At 43.4% G+C, this 25455-nt stretch overlaps 1 protein-coding gene across 3 annotated transcripts in view; it reads right to left on the bottom strand.

Annotated features, from left to right (window-relative positions):
* The window catches only part of NCAN (neurocan), a 289797-nt gene that overhangs the window by 128101 nt on the left and 136241 nt on the right, over nucleotides 1–25455 (bottom strand). For 2 of the 3 annotated variants that reach the window (XM_040320665.1, XM_040320682.1), the window contains exons 3-4: nucleotides 21499–21900; nucleotides 1636–1810 (exon numbers count right to left, since the gene is read on the bottom strand). In XM_040320665.1, the coding sequence (XP_040176599.1) occupies nucleotides 1636–1810; nucleotides 21499–21900 (577 nt within the window). The remainder of the gene's footprint in view (nucleotides 1–1635; nucleotides 1811–21498; nucleotides 21901–25455) is intronic. The other variant, XM_040320673.1, reaches the window with a different exon arrangement.

Here is a 25455-nt window from a genome sequence, read left to right on the forward strand (position 1 = left end):
AGTGGTGTCATCTCTCCACCCCTAGACTTCTTAATAGACAGTGGAGAAGCAGTAGGAGACCAATGAGGTTATCTCTCTGCTCACTATTAGGTAGATTCATGTAGAGTTAGGTCGGCTTATCAGTAGATAAGCTGACCTAACTCAGAATCTACCCCGACCTATGTTTAAGCGTATGCTCAAACAGAGATACGCTTAAACGTATCTAAGATACAACGGCTTGCGCCCTCCTATCTTAGATTGCAATATTTTGGATGGCCGCTAGGTGGCGCTTCCATTGTGGTCGGCGTAGAATATGTAAATGAGGGGATACGCCGATTCACGAATGTACGCCAGGCCGACGCAGTACTTTTACGCCGTTTACGTAAGAGATAGGCCGCGTAAAGTGATGCCGCGTACAGACGGTCATTTTTTGTGATGAAATAAAATGACATTTTTAAAAATGTCAATTAAAATGATCGTGTGTGGGCAAAATGTCATTTTATGTCTTCTGAAAAATGACAAAAAAAAAATTCGAACATGCTCGAATTTTTTGTGTCGTTTTTCAAAATGTCATTTTTTGTGTCAATGAAAATGATAGTGTGTGGGCAAAACGACGTTTTTAAACCCGCACATGCCCAGAAGCAAGTTTTGAGACGGGAGGTAAAACTACCATTCATAATGGAGTAAGCACATTCATCACGCTGTAACAGACAAAAAAGCACGAATCATCTTTTACTAACAAGTAACCAGCTAAAAGCAGCCTCAAGGCGAATAGAACTTCCCCTTTAGAGTGCCATCACTTTGTTCATCATTTTTCAAAATGATGGTGTGTATGCTACATCGTTTTTGAAAATGAAGTTTCAAAAATGTTGTTTTTTTTCATCACTTCAAACGTCATTTTTTTTTCATCACAAAAAATGACCGTCTGTATGGGGCATTAAAGCTAGGCTCTAGTGATATAGTAATGTCAAGTATGGCCGCCGTTCCGGCCGCGAAATTCGAAATGTTTACGTCGTTTGCATAAGTCGTCTGCGAATCGGGATTTACGTCGTTTACGTCCACGTCGAAATCAATAGGCCCGTACGGCGTACTTAGCCGCAATGCACACTGGGAAATGTAGGCGCCCGGTGCATGCGCAGTAACAGGAAAACGTAAAAAACGTGAGGTCAAGCCTCATTACCATTAAACACGCCCCCCCCCCAACCCATTTAAATTAGGCGCCCTTACGCCCGCCGCGTTTACACTACGCCGCCCTAAGTAAGGAGGCAAGTACTTTGTGAATCATGTACTTGCCTCTCTTACTTAAGGCGACGTAGTGTAAACACGCTAGGCTACGCCGCCGCAAATTAGCGGGCCCGTACCTGAATCTACCCATTTGTTCTCTCATCCTGTAAGCTTATTACAGCATGCTTAATTGGTTCTTAATGCTGCTTCTCACTTAGTCTGAGTGCTGCTGTACAGCGGATTGCAAAAGGGTAATACCAAGTCAAATTCAAGCATTTAAACTAGTTATAAATAAAAAAAATACCTTTAATAATGTATTAATGAATAAACAGCTGGGTTTATTTATGTCTGTTATATCTGCCTGGTTTTCATCTTGAAACAACACATAACTAAAGCCACCAACATAACGTAGACCAATATTATGTAAGTCACCTGACAGTTCGATCAGACAGCCATCCTGCATCACAGTTATCCAATCCATCCTCAAACGCAGCTTGTAGTTGCTCTGGAGATGCAATGACACCAGAGTTCTCCTTACAGGATCGCACAGCATCAGGGAAGGTCAGTGCATACCGATTACTTGCCGCTCGGTAATGAAAGACCAGACCTAAAACAGAAAAGTAAGTCTTATTTCTTTTTTGTCTCTTTTAAAAATAACATATAAAGATCACATTACATCTCAGCATGCACAGATATCTCTTACAATCTGTACCTTCTGCCAAAAGTTTCAAGTTTGCAGAGAAAAAATAATGATGACATTGGCAGGTTTGCTACCATGTATCTGGAGAGTACAAAGAACAATATGAAAGAATTTCACTTGTAAGTCCCTTTGATGCTTGCATAAAGACATCTTAGGATTCATACACACAGACACTTGTTTAGTCAATGTGGTATGTTCATTTTAAGTTGTGATCATTGTAGTTGAAAGCGCTATAAAATAGAGATTACTGAACATTATAACCAATGGAATATACACAATTACTATTTCATGGCTGCTTGTTGAATTTATTGTCTGCCGACCATAAAAGGTATTAGATTGTACTGATATCTAAATTGACATAGTGGCGAACACCCTTATTTTTGACTGTAGTGTTTGCAGTTTAAAAGTGGTATGAAACCCCAAAACAAATGACAGTTCACCAACTCTTATAAGTAGTGGCTGCATTAGTTTTAGGCTTCTTTTCCATTACTTTCACCTGGTGATTTGACCTATAACACATTTCTTGTTTTAGGGTGTCTCGAATCTGGATAAAGAAGCAATGGGGACACCTTAGGGCAGCAGCATTGTTAAAGTGGAGCTCCAGCCAAAAGGGGAAGCTACGCTTGTTTGCACCCCCCCTACTAGCAGCACCTTCGGGGGTAGTGCTACATATGCAACTCACAGCAGGAGAGAGAAGCAGTGCAGGAAGATTTTTGTTTTTTTAATACAAAAAAGCCTTACCATAATACATAATTATTGACCTTCCAGTGCATTAATTACTTATAGCACCCTAGTGTACTCTGTCCCTGAGAAGTGCTGGTATTTTCAACAGATCAGTAGCAGAAGCTGCTAAAGGGAGTTGATTTAGTACTAAGTGTTACTTTATGAATTGTCAAGTTATTGTTACGATCCGAAATTAGAGAGTTAAGTTACAGTCTTAGGGGGACAAGAACAAATAAAGAGAGTGAAGGTACCCTGGGGGAAATCAGATAGCTATAAAAACTTGACAGGGGTTGTAAACCTTCCCTGCTCTGTCCACAACTAAAAATAAAATAAAAAATTTGGCTATAAATAAATTGTATCACCATAAAAGTTTTAGGAGCTTGTGACAAGACAGGATTGCATTGATTTGCTAAGAGAATGCAGACTGTTGACTTAGCAAAGTATATATTTACTTTTCAAAGTGAATGGTCACTGAACTTAAGCTGGCATTACATGGATTGAAATTCGGCCAGTTCACCAGGACCAGATGAGTGGACAGGCGTGGGTTGGTTAGAGAACTCAGCCTGAAATATTTCAAAACATTGAACATAGTACTCAATCCCCCTGAACCTTATGGGGCCCAATCTTGTATTTCTTTTCTAGTCTTTTTAAAGGCCAATTTTAAATCATTTGATCATAAAAAGATCAATAGTAGCTGGGCACTACATTGGGGGACATGTACCAGGTCAAAAAAATAAACAACATATTTACCGAAAGTGAAACCAGAAAATATGTTGTATGGGCATACCAGATGCACAGAAGCACAGCCGTATACAGCCAATCACTGATATGCAAGGCTAGGCACAGCACCTACAGCAGGAAAATGCCATGAATTTTATTCTGGACATATATTCAGCCTCTCACTATTTCTGTGCATGAGGCCTTAATAATACATAAAGGTTAGCTTTAAAAATACATAGTTCAATAAAAAGTTATTGGGGGATGTCTTAAACTCTCATATAAAGAAGCAAATTGTAGGATATACTACAGCATTTAAAAAAAAAATCTAAAAATGATATATATATATATATATATATATATAAAATCAATTTTTTTCTGCTGACTTATGTGTGTAAACAGAGCTGCTAGTGGGATCACAGGTAATGTCATTGAGTACTGTCAGGCCTCGTACACACGAGGGGACATGTCCGATGAAAACGGTCCGCAGGCCATTTTCAGCGGACATGTCCGCTCGGAGATTTTGGTCTGATGGTTGTACACACCATCAAACCGAAATCCGCGTGGACAGGATACGCGGTGACGTGGCCGCGCCGTCGCCGCGACAATGAACGCGGCGACGTGCGCGACCCTGGAAGGTCAATGCTTCCACGCATGCGTCGAATCACTTCGACGCATGCGAGGGCTTTCGGCCGAGCGGACATGTCCGGTAAGTCATACAGACGACCGAACATGTCAATGATGTCAGTTAACATTACTGGCTGGTTTGTTGACATTTAGTAGGCAGCCAGGAAGCTGTCCATTGTAGCGAATGTCCGGTGGAAGAGGATCATTGGTGTGGGTCATCAAGCTTGTGTCAACAGGTTGTTGGGGCATTGTTTATTGTGATTGACAATGGATTTAACCTTGAGACACTTTTTTGTTATTTTTTATTAATAATGGACTTTGTCATTGTGTGGGTGTATTTATTTACACTTTCCTATTTTTTGTGAGTAACATGGAGTATTTTATACCTTTTCCAGATTCAAGAAAAGACCTCCACTATCCACTTGGACGGGGATGTGGAGATGAGGCTTTGTCCCCATGTACCCTCCACATGTTGAGGGAATGTGACCTGGTATGGTTTAGTAGGTGCTGCACCCTTATTGTTCCTCATTCTACTGGTCATGCCTGAATAGATTACTGTATTAGAATTACTTTGGGGGACCAGACTTCTTTTATTTTTTTTTTACCTGGGGGTTTTTGCCTGGGGTCCCCCTCTAAATCCATAGAACGGTAAAATCATTAGACAAGACGCCAGTATGGATTTGATTTGGGGTCCCCCATAAAAAATCTTACCAGACTAGACCAGACCAGATCTAGGATAAAAGTCTGGTAAAGATTTTGGGGGTCATCCCACTGTTTTTGTTTGTTATTCTTCCCTAGAGCCTGGTATGTTTCAGGAGGGGGGTGCCACAAAAAAATACAATGTAGGCTCCTCCCAAAATCCTTATCCTTGATAACAGTCTGGTATAGATTTGGAGGGGAACCCTAGGCAAAAAAAAAATACAAGATAAGTGAGATCTCCTCCAAAATCCACACCATATCCTAATCCTTGATAAGCATATGATATGGAATTGGAGAGAGATCCTTGGCAAAAAAAAAAAGAATGCTCTGGCCAGGAATTTCAACAAACTGGCCAGTAATGATGAACGATTTCATTGACCAAATATGGTCATGTACATAAATGTGTTCAGTGATGTCACCCAGAATACATATTGGCTTGTTTAATGTGAAACAAGCTGACAGGCAGGCTGGGAAGTTATAAATTGTGTGCTGGTAGCATAGGTGTGAGCAGCCTTTTGCATTAGGGTGTGCACCCCAAAGCTCAAACACACACTGCCGATCGCTCACTGTGTTTATTCAGCAATGGAAAGGATCAGTAAATTACATATTTACCCCATTCATCCTAAAACGTCCATGCAGCAACAGCTGTCAAGAAAGGAGAGGAGGGAAGCCAGCAGCGGTGGGGGGGGAGCTAGGGCAGTAGGGGGAATCTTTGCTGCACAGTGTGATTAGGGTCTGCTGGCCCCCATCTCAATCGTAGTGAAGAGGTGCCGGTGAGCATGTGCCACAGAGTGGTTTTTAAAGTTATAGAGTCGGTAATCTATGAGTCAGAGACGAGTATCCAGTATCCAGACGAGTAGTTCTGCACCCAAAAGATTCCCTTTCAAGGACGCTGTAGAGGGAACAATGTCAAGTTGCTCCCCTTCCTCGGAAAATCTCACTGGGCATGCTGTTTTGTCATTTCATGTCAGAAAACAGGTGCCCCATTGATCATAGATTTATACATGTTTGGTAAAAACAGAGGTGTCCGTCAAATTATTTTGATCACACACACTGTACATTTCATATATCAGTTTTTTATGTAATATTATTTTTGTTGTGATACAGCAATTTAATTTAATCCTGCACAACAGAGAATGTTCCCATGTAAGGTGCTGTCTGTATTTGCTGTAATCTTTATTTCTCCTTCCAGATTCCTGCTGAGAATTAAAATCAATGAAATACACCTCTTCCATGCAACACACAGCAACATCTTAGAAATATGAGAAAAATAATAATAATGTGCTTGATCATTTTCAGTTTACCTGCTGAGTCTGTCAGTCTGGCCTGCTGCACTGCAAAAAGGTGAGCAGTGAGACAAGTGCGCAATATTGTAATTTCAGTAAGCATTGCTTCCATTTTACCAGAGTTTAGCTACATAAACATAAAAAAAAAACACTTAGGCCCCTTTCACACGGGGCGGATCAGTAATGATCCGCCTCCGTATGCTCAGCGGGGATCGCTCCGTTAATCCCCGCTGAGCTGGCGGATGACAGGGCGGTCCCCGCACACTGTGCAGGGACCACCCTGTCTTTTCTCCGCTCTCCCCTATGGGGGGATCGGATGAACACGGACCGTGTGTTCGTGTTCATCCGATCCGCAGACGGAAGGAAAAATAGGGTTTTCTTCCGTCTGCAGAATCGGATTATTGCGGGGGCGGACGAGATCGGGTGTCAGCAGATGTTCATCCGCTGACACCCGCAATCTCATAGGGACCAATGTATGTCCCTTTTTCATCCGCAAACGGATGGATGAAAAAGCGGACATATGGTCCGCACGTGTGAAAGGGGCCTTTGGAGGAGAGCTACTTTAATCTCTCTCTCTCTAGATCTATATATATGTGTTGGTGTGCAGCAAATAAACAACTAAGCTTGAAGTAGATAAATAAGCATTTTTAGATGGAAGGTTACATAGTTACATAGTTAGTCAGGTTGAAAAAAGGCACAAGTCTATCAAGTTCAACCAAAAAAATAAAAATAAATACAATCGCATATACACAAACCGACATCTACAGTTGAGCCAGAGGAAGGCCAAAACCCCCCCCCCCCAGCAGAGCATGATTCAATTTGCTACAGCAGGGGAAAAAATTCCTTTCTGATCCCCCGAGAGGCAATCAGATTTTCCCCGGATCAACTATAAATGTCAGTACCCAGTTATATTATATGCATTTAGGAAAAAATCCAGCCCTTTTTTAAAGCAATCTATTGAGCTGGCCAGAACCACCTCTGGAGGGAGTCTATTTCACATTTTCTCAGCTCTTATGCCGCGTACACACGTTCAGAAATTCCGACAACAAAATGTTCGATGTGAGCTTTTTGTTGAAAATTCCAACCGTGTGTAGGCTCCATCGAACATTTAATGTCGGAAAATTTGAGAGCTGGTTCTCAATTTTTCCGACAGCAAAAGTTCTTATCGGAAATTCCGATCGTCTGTATGCAATTCCGATGCACAAAAATTATACGCATGGTCGGAATCAATTCAACGCATGATCGAAATCATTGAACTTAATTTTTCTCGGCTCGTCGTAGTGTTGAACGTTTGGAATTTCCGACAACATTTGTGTGACCGTGTGTATGCAACACAAGTTTGAGCCAAAATTCCGTCGGAAAAAAAATACACGGTTTTGTTGTCGTAATTTCCGATCGTGTGCATTACTGTGAAGAAACCTTTCTGTATTTGGAGATGAAATCTTTTTTCCTGTAGATGTAAAGAGTGCCCCCTAGTCCTCTGTGATGACCTTAAAGTGAATAACTCAACACCAAGGTTCATAACTGGCACCCTGAATTCTTCTCCACACACAGATTTGCTTTAATTATGGAATGGTTTTGGTAGACCTCTGAATCATTGCTTCTTTTATCTTGATGAACAGAGTGGATCTCTCTAAAACTTGCAATGGAAAATGAATTGTAATAGTATAAAAAAAGAAAATAGCATTTAATATGCAACTGCTTTTTTTTTTTTTCAAGTGAACTAATATGGCAGCTTTGGGGCCAGATTTAAACTATGGGTGGTCCAGGGCACTTTGGGTTCAGTTGTCCCTCATACACAGGAATTATGCTATTTGAATTGTAAGATAAATTGCATGAACATAGCTATGCTTTTATGCATTCTTATTTTCCAAAGATAACAATGACTAACTCAACAGTTTACACAACAAAATTAAACTCTAAACCAGTCAATTAAAAATGTTTAAGATTATCCAAGCTGGGTAAATAAGTTTTACCAAAGTATTGCTGTATCTATTGCTATTTTTTTCTACACTTGGCATCTGAAAAATCTTTAGTGAACTCCCCAGACTGTATGCTATTCAGAACACTGCTCTCTACATCTAGTAGGCACATAGCACTTAGACTTTGATGGGTCATCATAGTTTTCAGATCATTCTTTATCAGTGCCTATTTAATTAATGATTTCTCTCCTTAACAACTATTTACTATAATGCTTAAATAGATTCTAAGAGCTACATTAACACTTTGAAAGGTATCAGGGAGTCCTTTATCACGGAGTAAAACTGTCTGTTGAGATGGAGGGCGACATGACCTGAGCTTGGCAAAGGCTGCCAACTGGATTTAGTCTAAAAACACCTTACTGAAATTAGGGAGCGAAGCAGTTAGAGGTTTCTTAGCGTCAGTTCTTTTTTTCTCTTTTTTTTTTCACAAAAGATTTTTATTGAAGATATCAAAATTGCGTGTACAATACAATTAACATATCAACCGAAATTGCATTCATGACAACTTTGACACAGCCCCCCCCCCCCCCCCAGGCCAATCTGATGCCCCCGAAAAGGCCGCCACATCACGCTTTACTCACTGACAGTACTTGTCCTGGCCAGGAAAGCCTGGAGGAGCAAAATACCTCCCCCTGCTTGTGATTGGAGAAATCATAAATCCCGCCTTTTGTGTCCAATCACAGTGCTGTGATTCATTACAGCACAAGCTGATTTTTGGAAGGGGGGGTGTCCCTGAATGGTAGTTTGGAAATGTGGTCACCCTAGGCTGGGGTCTGGTGTGCTGCGTTTCTGCCTTCTATTTTCTGATCTGATTTTCTGCTATCCTTTGAACGCCAGCACCCCGTTTTGTGTTTTGGACTGCAGGGGGAAGTTTGTAGTGCTTTGGAGCGATGCTCCAAGTTCTTTGCATATGGTTCACAGTATGTAAAAAATTTCATTACCTAAACTTCAGCTTTAAAGAACAAGCAGCACATTGATGATGTCATCTCTTTGTCACTCTACCCTCTTCTCTTATCAACAGGCAACACAACTAATTGGCTATTTGTGCTACTTGTCCCTGTCCGAGCTCTGCTATAAAAGAACTGCAACAGAATTACACTACTTGAATAATAATAATAAAAAAAGTAAGGCCTCGTACACACGACCGAGTTTCTCGGCAAAAACCAGCAAGAAACTTGCTGTTTTTTTTTTTTTGCCGAGGAAACCGGTCGTGTGTACATTTGTCGACAAGGAAACTATCGAGGAACTCGTCGAGCCAAAAAGAGAGCAAGTTCTCTTTTTCCTCTACGGGAATGGAGAAAATTGGCACGTCGAGTTCCTCGACAGCCTAACAAGGAACTCGACGAAAACAATGTGTTTCGCCCGTCGAGTTCCTCGGTCGTGTGTACGAGGCTTAAGAGTACAAAAATGAATATAGAGCTGCATTTTTTGTGCTTTTTATTTCTACCTGGAGTTCAGCTTTTGGCAGTACGGGGCTTTTGATGGCTGTTAAAAGATTGTGACTGGTATTTGTTTCTTAGAAAGGATGGGCAGCTTGGAAGAAAGTGGCAACAGAAAGTAAAGAGAAAAGGGTACTTCAAATGATAGATGAGTGCCAAGGAGATATTTCCAAGTGCACTAGAATGCAGATAAGTAACACAGGACCGCTGTTAGCTGCTGTATTGTTATTCTTTTACAAAGCAAAGTGTATATTTAAAGCTAGATTTAAGCATCAAGGCAGCACATTTTCTGAAGTACTAGGCTCTTGTCATCTGCAAAGCCACTTTATTGTCATAGGCCCACAGCTGCACGAACCATCAAACAGCATGAACTGTTATTTCTCAGTAAACCATGACTAACGCTACTGATGTTAATGCATGGCGCGTGTCCATTTGTTCTGCATTGGAATAAAGATGGCTAAAATGGAGCCAGATGCTCTATTAGCATACGCCGTAATGAGCAAGCATGAGTGAGCATACAAACGGCTGGAAATAAATAATAAAACTATCGTGTCGTTCAGCACATGTGTAAATAAACCTGTACGACCTACTGCAAACGCTGCATGTAACAGTCTGGAGCAATTCTGCAGATTTACATAATTGCTATTAATTACTAGAGTAAGCAAGCTGCGAAAGCAGCAGACATTAAGAATGAGAGAGTGACAACACAAAGAACAGGGCAAGGAATGTGACGGGGGCCAAAAACATATAGAGGTGGTGGGAGCAGATGGCAAGAAGAATGCTGGTTTGAAATAAAAAAAGGAAGATGGGCACGGGGAGCTAGGAATCAGAAATGTGCAATTCCAGCTGCTTTCAGGATAACAGCCTCTAAATGGAATTCTCTGTGTTTGATCATATCAAGGAAAGTGTAGCTGAAAATGGAGAGGGAAGTGCTTGTTTGTGGAAATTCTAGTAAATAAGAGCTATGGCAGAGGGAATAGTCTAAGATAATGCGGAATACAAGAGACTCGGACTGACATGAAGAATGGGTGAGATGAGAGATGGTAAATAATCATGGCAGCAAATGTGAAGCTGATGGATTGGGAGCAATGGAAGAATCGCATGTTCTTTATCTGGAAGTAAAGTATTTGTTAGAAGAATGAAAGATGATCTGATTCAGGGAAGTTATGGGGGGGGGGTTACAGCATAATGAATTGAACAGTTGTAAATAGGATGTGAATGCAAATTGCAATGAAATTGGATGGGTGGAGGAGTGGAGTTGTATGACATAAGGCAATCAATATGCAGAGACAGTCAATGCAAATTTATAATAGATTGGGTTCTAGTGATAAAAGCAAGCACATTTTTTTTAAATTAAGGGTATATAACTCAGTCAAAAGTGTTGTTGCCCCTAGAAAAATTGCCCCCCCCCCCCTGCCCTCCAAACCACTTTTCTTTTTTCTCTAGTTCCCACTTTTGCTTCTCATCTCCCTTTCTTTCCCCCAACTTTTCCACCCTTACCCCATTCCCATCTCTTTATACCCCATCCACACTGTCTCTGTCTTGCTTTGGCAACCCCCGCCCCTGGTTGCTTTATCCAACTTGACTTGAATTGGTTGTTAAACTTTACATATACCTAGTGAAGTGACTAGCATCAGGTGATATGCAGAGATTAAACTAATCCTTCTACATAAGTATCTGTTTATCTTAATGTGGGAGTAAGCTCCCATGGTTGATCGTTACCTATAGGTAAGCCTATAATAAAGTTTACCTATAGGTACAGTAAATATCTCCTAAGTGTTTAAGAGATATTTACTTGTGAATGGGCCGGTGATGTCACTAGAGCATCCCCTCTGAAGGAACGGCAAGTGGAAGTGACGTCATCGTGGGGCTGCCAATCAGACGGCCGGAGGAAACAAACCCGGAAGGAAGACCGGGTGAGGAGGGAAGCCCTGTCAGCAGTGACAGCGTGTCGCTGGAGGGCTTCTTTTTAAGGTAAGTTTAAGGCAGATTGGTGTTGACAGGGCCACTCACTGATTGAATTTAAACCAGTTCAATAAGTACCAGATGAAATTCACTAAGAGAGGAGAGTCAGGACGCCCACTAACACACAGCTCCTTTCTCTATCTGCAACGTAGAGAGCGTCCTGACTCTCCTGTAGTCCAAGGGAGGGGGCAAGCACGACACTCCACACCAGGGAGAAAGCCTTGCATTACTGTGTGGAGTTACGGACAGAAGAACAGGAAGTGAGGATTTCTCAGAAGAAATAAGGACATTTAAAAGCAAAATCGAAGGATGAGGTAAGTGAAGGAGGATTGTACTAAGGTAAAGGAAGCTATTTAGGGAAAACAAATTGTACCTTTACAACCCCTTTAATGAACCCCAAATTAGTCCCAGCATCATGTACAGTAATCTTTGTTATTCTCTCTGAATTTACAGTTTTTCCTGTTTGAAGTCTGCTTCAATATGACTACATGAACTATTCATATTATACATCTACCCCGTTATAAAATGTTTCTTATTTGTTATATTGAAAACCAGTGGCGGCTGGTGCTCAAAATTTTGGGGGCGCCAACAAACTGAAAAACAAAAAAAACAAAAACGAATTGCAGCCACTGTGCCACGGTGCCCATCAAATGCTGGCAGTGTGCCCTTAAATGCTGTCAGTGTGACCGCCGCCTGCTCGCCATCTGCCCAGCACTTACCCTGTCTCTGTGGGGCAGCGGGTGACGGCAACAAATGGGGTCCTTCATGCGTCTCCTGCCGTCCTCATCTTCCGTCCTCTCCTACTGATAGGTGACCAATAGGGGCACCTGTAATTTCAGCCAATCAGGTGACAGGCAACAGACCCGAGCACCTGATTGGCGAAGAGGCGGTTCAGTGTTAGGAAAGTGAATAGCTATTCGCTTTCCTAACAGAGCTGTATGAACTACGAGCGGAAAGCATGGCGCTCACCGTTTACCTGTTTTCACGCCTATTAGAGCTTATTGCCTCATACACATGACCGTTTTTTCCGACAAGAAAACTTTAATTTTTTAGATTAGTCAGGAAAACCGGACGTGTGTATGCTCCATGGCAGTTTTCCCGATGAGAAAGCTGCCCACAAAAAATTTGGACATGCTCTATTTTTTCCCGTCGTGTTTCCCGTCAGTCTTTTTCTCGTCGCGAAAACCGCTCGTGTGTATGCTTCTCCGAGGGGGAAAAAAAACGAGTATGCTCAGAATCAAGTATGAGACGGGAGCGCTCGTTCTGATAAAACTAGCGTTCGTAATGGTGATAGCACATTCGTCAAGCTGTAACGGACTGAAAAGCACGAAGACTGAAAAGCGCAAATTGTCTCTCACCAAACTTTTACTAACACGAGGATCAGCAAAAGCAGCCCAAAGGGTGCCGCCATTTAAATGGAATGTTCCTTTTATAGTGCCGTTGTAGGTGTTGGACGTCACCGCGCTTTGGTCGAGCGTTTTTTTGACTGAATGTGTGTATGCAAGGCAGACTTGAGAGGAATCACGTCGGGAAAAACTACAGGTTTTGGCATGTCAGGAAAAACGGCCGTGTGTACAGGGCATTAGGCTCTAATCAGGTGCCTCAAAAATACCCCCCGCTGCTGTAATTCAAGCGCCCGGCGCCCCAAAAGGGGCCGGCGCCTGAATAGGGGGGGGCAGTGGTGGACATGAATAGATTCATGCAATGCATGAATCTATCCATTGGGCATAGAGGGGGTGGCAGGAGAGAGGGGGCGGCGCCCATGTGCCCTTATGGACGCACTGCCACTGTTAAAAAACTATTAATTAAGCCGGAATAAAAATCCAAAATAGAACCATATTGCAGCTTCATTTAAAAAGCTAGAAAACTAAGGATAGGATTTTGGTTTTGGATTCTACGCAGAAACTCCGCTTTGAGAAATGATATACATGATGCCAATATGCATGAAATGGCTTTTGATTTCATGGAAAGAAATCAATAGTAAGGTCTAATGGTGGACACACAGGGAGCAGAATTCAGGCATCTGTAACCACTATCAATTAACTTTTTATTGCATAAGAGATCAGGCAGATAAATTAAATTTACCACAGTTTACTGACACTGCAAAATGATCTAAAGAGCTTCTGATAGGCTGTCTTGGTCCACTCATTCTGTTTATAATTGAAATGTGGATGCAATTGTTTGAAAACAGCTGTGAGCGTCATCAACTAAAGAGTTAATATATTAGGTAATTATGAGTTGGACTGGTTATTATAGGAACACTGTAAGGTTTTACTTTAGTTTTTTAGTGATTTTGATTATATTTGTTCTTTACTCTATCTATCTATCTATTTATCTATCTATCTATCTATCTATCTATCTATCTATCTATCTATCTATCTATCTATCTATCTATCTATCTATATATAAATACTGTATACAGGGCTTTTTTTCAGGGGGCTTTTTTCCAGTTCCACCACCTCTGGCTCAGACTGCTCACCACAATCACTTGTAAACACAGAGTCTGGTTTCTGTGTTTACAAGTGACAGCTCTGCACTCTGTGTGTAACCCCTATAAACTCTGCACTCTGTATGTAATGCAATCCTGGCATTTAATGCCTCTTTAAGACCCTTCTACTGTTTGTGAAATATGACCACACCCACTATTTGATGCGATTTGGAGGGTTTGTGTGGGGGACGGGTTTTGGGGGGTCGTGGTTAAGTTCCAGCACCTATTGTTTGAGAAAAAAGCCCTGTATATATATATATATATATATATATATATATATATATATATATATATATATATATATATTTATTTATTACAGGTACTTACTCTACATACAGTGGACATAAAAAGTCTACACACACTTGTTAAAATGTCAGGTTTTTGTGATGTAAAAAATGAGAAAAATCATTTCAGAAATGTTTCCACCTTTACTTCCCTCCACCTAAAAGATTTCAGTTTGTTGTTCAACTGAATTGTACAGTTTATAGGTCACAGCAATGGTGAAAAAAGTTCTGAAATGATTTATCTTTGTCTCATTTTTTATACATCAGAGAAACGTGACATTTTAACGGGTGTGTAGACTTTTTATAGCCACTGTATATAGCCCCATCAATTTACGCAGCACTTTGCATATATATTGTACAGTTACATTAGTTCCTGCCCTTGAAGAGCTTACAATGTTTTACAATTGCACATTTAATACACAACAACAACAACAAAATACTCGCTTTGTCTTACTAAAACTTAAGACTTAGCAGTCCAACTAAAGAGTGAGTCACTGCTCATCCACTTCTGCCGGCGGTTCGCGGCTCTGCCCATTGATTTCAATGGGCAGGGGCGCTTTAGGAGCGGTGAGTTCACATCTAATGCGCACCAAAGAAGCTGCTTGCAGGATTTTTTCTGACGCCCTGCCAGCGCACAGCTCCAGTGTGAAAGCCCTTCTGGAGTGAATGGAGCTGCTGTTTCAGGGCGCTTTACAGTCGCTGTTTTTAGCGCCATAGCGCCTCAGTGTGAAAGGGATCTAATGCATTCATTGCATTAAAGTAAAAAAGTCCCAATACTTGTTCCTCCCCCCCCCCCCCCCCAACACTTCCCTGAGTCTATCCAACACTGCCCTGTCTGCAATAGCGCTGCTCTTTCTTCCTCTTCTCACAGGACACAAAGGCAGCAGTGGGTGCCATTGGCTGCTGCTGCTGTCAGTCAAATCTTATGAGGAGGGCATGGGGGGGCGTGGCCAAGCCAAACTGTGTGTGTCTATGGACGGTGCATGCCTGCACGAGTGCCCCATTTACACATGGCTTGCTGATTTGGCACCTGGAGAGGAGCAGATATCGCTGGTGGGGGACCCCAGAAGAGGAGGTAAGAGACCGCTCTGTGCAATTCCATTGCACAGTGCACGTAAGTATAAAACAAAACATTTTAGGGGGAAAAAAAACTTTAGAACCACTTTAAAGTGGAGTTCCACCCATAAAAATAACATTACATCAGTAGTTTTAAAAAAATGTCATTAGTCCTTTACGAATTATTTTTTTTTTTTTTTAGATGCCTTCAAAGTGTTGTTGCTAGGCAGAATAGTTAATCTTCCCACTTCCTGCACCTAGGTGCTTAATGCTTCCTAACCTACACTGCACAGACTCCTGGGAATGTAGTGGGTGTAACTTTCCAGGAGTCTGTGCACTCCCCAGTCTCAAAGAATCATGTGACTTGGACAGCACAGGTGCTGAAACCTGATCTGACACTGCTTGTGCAGCACTGAGCATGTTCGAGATCTGCAAGGCTGAAATCCAGGAAGTCATACAGTCTGGCTTCATGATGCCCACACTTAAGATGGCCCCAGTCAATTTCTATTTTATAAAGTGTCTAAATGCTGTAACAACCTAACAAAACGGACCTTAGTTTACAGACTAACTTTACTAGAATACATTAAGCTTGTGTATTACAGGGGTATTTATATTTAACAAGTGAAATTGTGGCCGGAACTCCGCTTTAATAAAGAAAGTATGTACAAAACCCATATACATTCTATAACACTATAACAAGGATGCAAAGGGTAACTATAGGATCTCTGCAATCACATGCCTAAATGTCACAGTCTATGCTTTGTATTTAACAAATATGTGAAATTAAAAAATGAAAGCATCTATTCCGAATGCAGTCATGTGTGCGTATGCATTCTTTTTTCTATGCTAAAAAAAAATAACATATGGTGGCTCATACACAAGCCCATTTCATCAGTAAATATATGACATTTATTACATTCCTAAATGACACATGATGACGAGAGCAGATGTCACTTCCAGGGCTGCCAGAGCTCTCCCGCAAGAAAGAAACCCCAAGGAGCAGCCCTGCTAAGGTCAGTGCTACGAATAGTGAATCAGAGTCTACATCTCTGAATCCATAAGGACAAAACCCTAAGACATCCTCCAAGGTACCAATGTGAAATGTCTGCTGCTCTGAGACAGAGAATGACAGATTTCATTACACCCCCATTTTATACTGTCTGCGGGCAAGCATCAGTCTGGCAGTGAAGCATGATGTGCCTCACTGTAAAAAAAAAATATCAAGACATCAAAAGAAGTTTTAAAAGAAGCTCTCACTACAAAGAATATAAAGGTAAGCAGCCTGGTAATATAGCTGAAAAATCTCATCTGCAATTCTATGTTCCCTAAACACTCAATGCATTCCCATACATGATGTCCTTTCAATAATGATATTGTAGAAATACTTTCTAAAAATTATTTTTCAAATAGTTCAATCTTTACAGAAACTCCTTCCTCGTCAAGGTGAAAACTGAGATGCACATTTTTACAGCAAAATACAATTTTCCCTATTGTCTGTAAACAAATAATGATTCTGAAAAAAACATTTGCATAAGCAATTTGCATGTTATCAGCTTTCAAAAAAGAAATAAAAAATATGCATGAAAAAATATTTGTTGGAAAATCTGCATTTAGAATGTTTGTGTGTAAAAAAAAATATATATATTAGTTTATTATTCGGGAAAACTGCTCAACAGATATGCAAAAAATAATTATATAACATGAGGAGTCACAAGAACCTTTCAAGTTTTGTGTACATCAAGCTCTCAAATCTGGTTGGTTCCTACAAGCAATGCAGCCTTTAAAGACATGGGGCCAGATTCACGTAGCGCGGCGCAAATTTAGTTTGTCCTAACGTATGTCAGTTAAGTTAAGGCGGCTGAATTTTGTGACGTAAGTGCCGTATCCATAGAGCATTTGCGCCCAAATGTGCGCCAGCGTAACGTAAATACCGAGGCGTAAGGCGGGGTTATTGCAAGTGGGAAGGAAGTGGGCGTGCTCCATTGAAATAAGCCGTGACCCCATGCAAATGAAGGGCCGTCCGTACTGCGCATGCGCGCACGAATCTGCACCTCACTGGGCATGCTCAGAACTCGGGCCGGCGCAATCAGTGAGATAGGAAAAAGGCCAAGCAGACTTAGTGAGATACGCCCTATGTATAAATAGCCCCACACAAACGCACTTCCATTGCAAAAGTACATCCCTGTGTTCCCTTTCCTAAAGCAAGTTGCTTTTGCTCTGTTGTCTGTTGGTGTTTGTTGGTGAGTGTAGTATTGTTAGATTAAAGATTTATAGAAGTAGGAGGTTGTAGTAGCTGTGTGTTTTTTCTGAGTGTTTTTTCTGTTTGTTTTTTCTGTGTTTGTTTTTGAATTTTGTGTGTGTTTGGTCTGTGTCTTTTTGTGTGTGTTTGTTCTGTGTGTATTTGTGTTTGTTTGTTGTGTTAGATTTTTGGGTGTGTTTGGTGCTGAGTGTTGGGTGAGATGGCACCAAAGAGACGAAAGTTGAATTTTTCGGTACAAGAAAAGCAAATACTTGCCAGGGCCATCACCCGATTTGGGCGATTTTTACATGGCCCTGAGAGCCGGGACACCCCCCCCCAGCCAGGAAGAGGGCGATCATCCAGGAGATAACTAATCAGATCAATGCGGAGGGGGGGAGACGAGGACCACCAGTGGGATAGCTAAGAAGATCAATGATCTGAGGAGCCTGGTCCGTGACAAGATGGCCAAGATAAATGCCCATGCCACGGGCACTGGCGGAGGACCACCCTGCTCCGTCAGGCTGACTGAGGATGAGTGGCCAGTGGCCCGGTGCTTCCACAGACAACAAGTGGTGGGCCTGCCTGGCTTTGACTCCGAGGAGGGCGTGATCACAGGTAATATTTTTTTATATATCTGGTGAATAGCATGTGCGGGTGGGGGAAGGGAATATGTGCCAAGTGTGTGGATCCTCCAACCTGTGAATGTTTTGTGTCATCCACAGATGGCCAGGAGATTGCTGGGCCATCAGGCCAGTCTGCTCCATCCCCCGGACAACAGGCTGCTGAAGAGCCCCAAGAAAGCCAGGAGTCCTCAGGGGAGGGGAGTGGCCACACCTCACATCATGAGGAGGTTGAGGGGGAGGAGGATGAGGGGGAGGAGGATGGGGATGATCGGATGGACCTTGCCAGGGAAATCCTTTTGACTTCGGATGTGGTTCCCCCTGAGGCTACCCCTGAGGCTACCCCTGTGGCTGGCAGCAGTCAGGCCTCCATCAGGGGTAGCCCCTCCCACTCCTCCCCCAACAGGGCTCCCCCACAAGGGTCTCTCTCTCCCCTCCTCCCAGGCCACAAGTCTCAGCTGCAGGCAGGAAGGCTACCCAGAAGACCAGGGGGGTGGCCGAGGTTCTGTCGGCCAATCTGCGGAGGGACCAGGCCTGGCAGACCCAACATCTGGGTCAGGTCACCCGGACTTTGGCCCAGATGGAGGACAGCCTGGGCTCAATTAAGGACGCGGTCAGTTATGTGGGCACAAACTCCTTGGCGGTCATAACATGCATTTTTGACCTGCAGACCGCCACAGCAGGCATGTCCCTGGAGGTGAGTGCCCTTACCCAGGCTGTCCACCCAAACACCCAGGCTGTCCAGGCCAATACGGCTGCCCTCACTGTGGGTCTGACCAGGATAGCCGTGGCCTTGGAGGGCAGGCCAGCAGGAGGACAGTCACCAGGGGAGGCTCCTCCTTCCCCTGCCCCCCCCCCCCGTGAGTCTCCCCTGGTTGGCCGTGGCCGTGCCTGTGGCCGGCCCAGGCCTAGCTCACGCCGCCGCCATTAATTTTGGTTGTACTTTTTATTTTTATTTTTTATTTATTTTTTAATTATACTGTAATTAGTAAGTATTATTTGTTTTATGTGTGTAAATGATGTATGAATGTGGGGGTGACATTCCTGATGAAAAAGGGTGTCACCCTCAGTTTTGGTGGAGTAGGGATCCTCAGGACCAGGGAGAAGTGATCCCAGGTCAATGTGAATGGTGTATGAATGCACAGTAACATAATTGGAGCTGTGGCGTGGCGTTGCTGCTCCCTAGTACCATGGGGGGGTACTTGGGTCTAATCCAATTCGATGAGGATGTGATGTGTCTGTGCTAGGGACCACAGTGGGTGTGCATGCATGCATTCTCATTGTGCCATGATTAATGTGTGGGTTTGCTGTGCAAAGATGCATTCTGTGAGGCGTCTCCTGGCTGCTGTTCCCTCAGAAGAGGGAGTACCCTCGGTTACTAAAGTCACTAGTATAGCTATGAGCATGGATGCCCCTGGCATGTTGGCATACAGATTGTTGTCCTGCAAGTGTGTGTGCTCAGCTGTTCCCTAACGGTGTTGCTTTAGCTGACATTTACAGGGCAGCTTTTATAAGGTGTAATTTTACACCGTGAAACTAGCAGATGCGCACAAGGCGTAGCCTACGCCGCACAAGCGTACTTTTGTGGATCGCCCTATCTCCTTCATTTGCATATTAGCATAGAAAATCAATGGTGTGTCTAGCGTATTTTGCGCTTCAAGATGCGCCGGTGTAATCGTTTTACGTCGGACGGAAAAATCTGTTTTTCAGGCGTATTTCGTTTTGAGGATCAGGCGCAAAGATACGCGCGGCGCATTTTTCAATTACGCCGAGCATCTTTAGATACGTCGGCGTAAGTGCTTTGTGAATCTGGCCCAAGGTTCACCTTTAGCAAAAAACGGTCTATGCAGATGCACAAACTCTGCAGGGGTTTTGTCTGCTGATCCCCTGCTGAGCCGAGTTGGATGGGTGGATGACAAGTCCGTGTCTGCTCTGTTTATGCAGAGCTGACACGGACACAGCCCGCTCTTCTCTATGTGAAGTCAGATGTATACCGACCTGACTACCCTTTGATCCGACCTGGCCAGACAGATGGGAACTGATCCCCTTCCCTTTGTTTTTGCCAGATCAGATCTGAGGTAAGCAGATGTAAACTAGGGTTGCACTGATACTGATACTAGTATCGGTGCCAATACCAAGCATTTGAATGAGTGCTTGTACTCGTGCAAATGCTCCAATGCTTAATCCGATACCTCAGAACAAATAGGCATCACTCCTGGAAGTCGGTGGGCATAGAGGGAGAGTCAACAACACGCTGTCAGGTAACCTGGCAGGGGTGCGGGGCACAGCCGCTATGTTCCCAATGCTAGGTGTTCTGTCAGAATCGGCGACCTGTTGCATTCAGTAAGGGAAGTGACATTCCGTCAGACCACCGCAACGCCCATCTTGGTACACCCTGCGCTCAGCCGCAGTAAGCCTGCAGTCAGAAGGCAACAGAAGACATCCTGTTACACCCAGCCCATATAGCTCACTAACTATATGGGCTGGGTGTAACAAGATATCCATTGCCACCTTCTGACTGCAGGCTTCCTACAGCCGAGTGCAGGGTGTACCAAGAGTGGCGACGTGGTGTTCTGACGCAACGTCACTTCCGTTACCGAATGTGACGGGTTGCCGATTCTGACGGAACAGGCATTTGTCTTGCTAGCAGAATTGAAATAAATCCAGTTTGCAAATAAGGTGCAGTATGTAAAGCACTTTTTCTAGATAATGGCATATTAGTGCCACCTATCAGTTCAGTGCCCATCAGTGCTGTATATTAGTGCCTCCTCATCAGTGCCGCCTCATCAGTGCCACCTAATCCTATCAGTGCTGCATATTAGTGCCTCCTCATCAGTGCCACCCCATCATTGTATTGTGCTTTGAAAACTGTCACATGACATCAGAAAAAGTATTGGTAAGCGTTATCGTTGAGTACTTGAAAAAAAGGATCTGTACTTGTACTTGGTTCCTAAAAAAAGTGGTATCGGTGCAGCCTTAGCATAAACGGATAACAGTCTGTTTACATCTGTCGCTCCATAGAGGAGAATGGAGGGTCTGATTGGGTCCGCCGTAAAAACGGACAGGCGGACCTGATCGGACCGCTTGTGTAAAAGGGACCTTACTTTTCACCTTCACCATCTCAGGAGCAAGCTCTTTCTCTGATTCAGACCTCCTCACGTGTGCTTTCTTTCTCCTAATGCAGTAGTTCTGAGCTCAGCATTTGAGAGCGCACCCCTGTGATGGTGAAGGTGCACAGTAACAACTGGGCCGTTCAACATCCTGGTAGTTTTTAAGTCGGGCATCATGAAGAACGTAAATGGTCTACATGAAAAGGCATTACACAGCTATTTATTTTGGTAAAGGTGAACAAACCCTATAAGATATGAGGTACTTGAAGTACGACATCCCTCTTCTAGCACATGCACAATAATATCTCCAGTTATTATCTGTGTGTTGTAATAGTTTTTATAGATTAAGCTGACACCTACCAGTGACTTCCAGTGGCACAGTGTCTTGTTCATCTTCAATGCCCAAAACAATCTCACAGCGGTACATCCCTGAGTCACTGGCATGAGCATTGGACAAGACCAGTGTGGCATTGTAGCGGTTGTGGGGGTATCCAGGCAAAGATACTCTTCCCTCGTAGCCACGAGCGACTTTGACCACATTTTCACGGGCCACCAAAACAGCTATTTCCTTTTCTCCTTGATCAGGCTGAAGTTTGCTCCACTTAATGCGTGGTGATTCTGAGGTGATATTGAAAGCCTGTTGGGTTTGGGAAGAGCGAACCACGAAAAGGCAAGGGAGGGCCACAGACTGAGCCAGTCCGCATTGCACAAGGCCATGTTGATGTCTGTGGATATGCAGAGGTTTTACATTCTCTTCAGCATCTAGGAACAAAGCACATATGTTATATATGTTAATATATGAATGTGTTTAGTTACACGTTATCATCCATTTAATGTACACTGCTCAAAAGAATTAAAGGAACACTTTTGAATCAGAACTCCTGGGATATTGATCTGGTCAGTTAAGTAGAAGAAGGGGATGGGTGTATACAGAGGGGGTTGTTAATCAGTTTCAGCTGCCTTGCTGTTAATTGAAATTAACAACAGGTGCACTAGATGGGCAACAATGAGGCCCCGTACACACGGTCGGACAAAACCGATGAGAATGGACCGAGGTTCAGTTTCATCGGTCCAAACCGACCGTGTGTATAGCCCATCGGTCTGTTTTCCTTCGGTCCAAAATTTTAAAACATGCCTCAAAACCGAACCGATGGACCGCTGCCCGATTGGTCCAAACCGATGGTTAGTACAGAAAAGCATCGGTTCAAAACCTGCGCATGCTCAGAATCAAGTCGACACATGCTTGGAAGCATTGAACTTCGTTTTATTCAGCACTTCGTGTGTTTGACGTCACCGCGTTCTGACCCGATCGGTTTTTGGAACGATGGTGTGTACGCACATCAGACCATCAGGCCACTTCAGCAGTGAACCGATGGAAATGGCCCGTCGGACCATTCTCATCGGTTTGGAATGACCGTGTGTACGCGGCCTTAGACGACCTCCAAAACAGGAATAGTTTTTCAGGTGGAGGTGTCTGACATTTTGTTTCCCTACTCATCTTTTCTGACAGTTTTCACTAGTTTTGCATTTGGTTAGGGTCAGTGCCACTACTGGTAGCACGAGGCGATACTTGGACCCTATAAAGGTTGCACAGACAGTCCAACTCCTCCAGGATGGTACATCAATACATGTCATTGCCAGAAGGTTTGCTGTGTCTCCCAGCACAGTCTCAAGAGCATGAAGGAGATTCCAGGAGACAGGCAGTTACTCTAGGAGAGCTGGACAGAGCCGTAGAAGGTCCTTAACCCATCAGCAGGACCGGTATCTGCTCCTTTGTGCAAGGAGGAACAGGAAGAGCACTGCCAGAGCCCTACAAAATGACCTCCAGCAGGCCACTGGTGTGAATATCTCTGACCAAACAATCAGAAACAGACTTCATGGGGGTGGCCTGAGGGCCCAACGTCCTCTAGTGTGCTCTGTGCTCACTGCCGGATGCTATGGAGCTCGATTGGCATTTTCCATTGAACACCAGAATTGGCAGGTCCACCACTGGTGTCCCATGCTTTTCACAGATGAGAGCAGGTTCACCTTGAGCATATGTGACAGACGTGAAAGGGTCTGGAGAAGCCGCGGAGAACTTTATGCTGCCTATAACATTGTTCAGCATGACTGGGTTTGGTGATGGTCTGGGGCAGGGATGGACTGGCCATTGGGACTACAGGGAGTTTCCCGGTGGGCCGATGGCTCAGTGGGCCGGCTTCAGTGACAGCGGACCGCCCCCCCTGCTCCTCTGTCTCTCCCCTCCCGCAGAGCTCACCTCCTCTCCATCCCGCAGTGCTCACCTGGGGGGGGAACAGAGAAGCAAGGGGAGGACCAGAGGAGCAGTGGGGACAATAAAGGAGCATTGGGAAGGGGTCAGACAGCTGACTCAACAGCTATGGCCTGGGAGTTTCTCACTTCTGCCTAATCTTGTCCCATAAGGGGGGGGCACTGAACTGATTCTTTGCCCCGGGTGAAATAATGTCTAGCTTCCCCACTGGTACTGCCTATAAGAATACCAGTACCAACCGTTCTACTCTAATAAAGTAGAATGGCTAGTGAAGGGGGAGAGGTTGCTTGGGTGGCCTGGGGGGTGCGGGAGTTGTCCGGCCGCCATGGGAGAGACCTGTCAAAGTGGGCCAGTCTGGATGAAGTCCAGGGCCAAATTTTTGTCCCAGTCCAGCCCTGGTCTGGGGAGGCATATCCATGGAGGGACGCACAGACCTCTACAGGCTACACAATGGCACCCTGACTGCCATTAGGTATCGGGATGAAATCCTTGGACCCATTGTCAGACCCTACGCTGGTGCAGTGGGTCCCTCCTGGTGCACGACAATGCCCTGCCTCATGTGGCGAGAGCATGCAGCCAGTTCCTGGAGGATTATAAAATTGATATCATTAAATGGCCCCCACGCTCACCTGACCTAAATCCAAAAGGACACCTCTGGGACATTATGTTTCGGTCCATCCGGTGCCGCCAGGTTGCACCTCAGTCTGTTCAGGAGCTCAGTGATGCTCTGATCCAGATCTGGGAGGAAATACCCCAGGACACCATCCTTTGTCTCATTAGGAGCATGCCCTTATGTTGTGAGGCATGCATACAAGCACATGGGGGCCATACAAACTACTTAGGACCATTTTGAGTTGTTGCAATGAAATTTCAGCAAAATGGACTAACTTGCTGCATAATTTTTTCACTTTGATTTTCGGGGTGTCTTTGAATTCTGCCCTCTGTAGGTGGATCATTTTCATTGCCATCAAATGATGTGCCATCCTTTCATTCCTAACACATTACCCAATCCATATCAGTATAGATATCCACCACAAGATTTTTTCCCGTTGAGATCTGATATGTTTTCAAAGTGTTCCTTTAATTTTTTTGAGCAGTGTATAAAGCCATGGGGTGTGAATTTACAAATGAGAGGTTAAGTGCCATTGACTACAAAAATATTTTTTCTGAGACCTTTTATAGCTGTCTTTGCATTTCAAACACATAAAACAAGAATCACATTTTCATTAATCCCATTGTAGTAAGTACAATTCCATGAAGGTGTTATGAACAGTATGATAAGCTTAGTGCAGGACACAAATTTTGATTGATCATTGGTGGCTTGATGTTGATATATGCATAATATTAATAAATGCATACAGTAGGTACACATTAACCATTGGTTGAACGTTTATAGTGGAAAACATTATTTTCATTTTATTTATTTCTTTAAAGAATGGTGGGGGATTAATTAGGTTTTTCTTTTTTTGCATGTGTCTCCACCACTGGCAAGGGCATCCCTCCCTTCTTGTGACATAAACCTCATTCATTATAGCTAGAGGTGGGGGGAAATATCCTGATGACAACTGTCATTATGGGGAGATTTTCTCTAACTTCCTGTTCTGCTACTGGGATGGGAATTAAAAGGAAATCTACCTATTAGGAAAGATGACAGCATGTGGCTACATATGAATACCCAATAGAGGTTCTTTCCCTTCTCCATCCTATCCAAAACAAAACATAATCACCTCTTTTTGCTGGAGTTCACATTTAATTTACTGGTATAAAATTAAAATTATTGAAATGGTGTGGGAAAGTAAAAAAAATACAATACAGCCCACTGCAGGGATCTTTTGGCTATATACATAATTATTCGCATACAAGCCACAATATCATTAGAGGGAACTTTTGTTCTGTTCTGAGAATTAATAGTTGGGTGAAATATGGTTCTAAGGCACATACCAGTTTTTTTTCGTTTTCTTTTCTTTTTATGAATGTCTAGAACAAAAAATAAAACAGCAGGGGATTTTGCATTATTTTCATGCTGCACCTACCACTCTATAGAAAAA

The sequence above is a fragment of the Rana temporaria genome, chromosome 1 (genome assembly GCF_905171775.1).
Source record: "Rana temporaria chromosome 1, aRanTem1.1, whole genome shotgun sequence".
In the NCBI taxonomy this organism is placed as follows: Eukaryota; Metazoa; Chordata; class Amphibia; order Anura; family Ranidae; genus Rana; species Rana temporaria.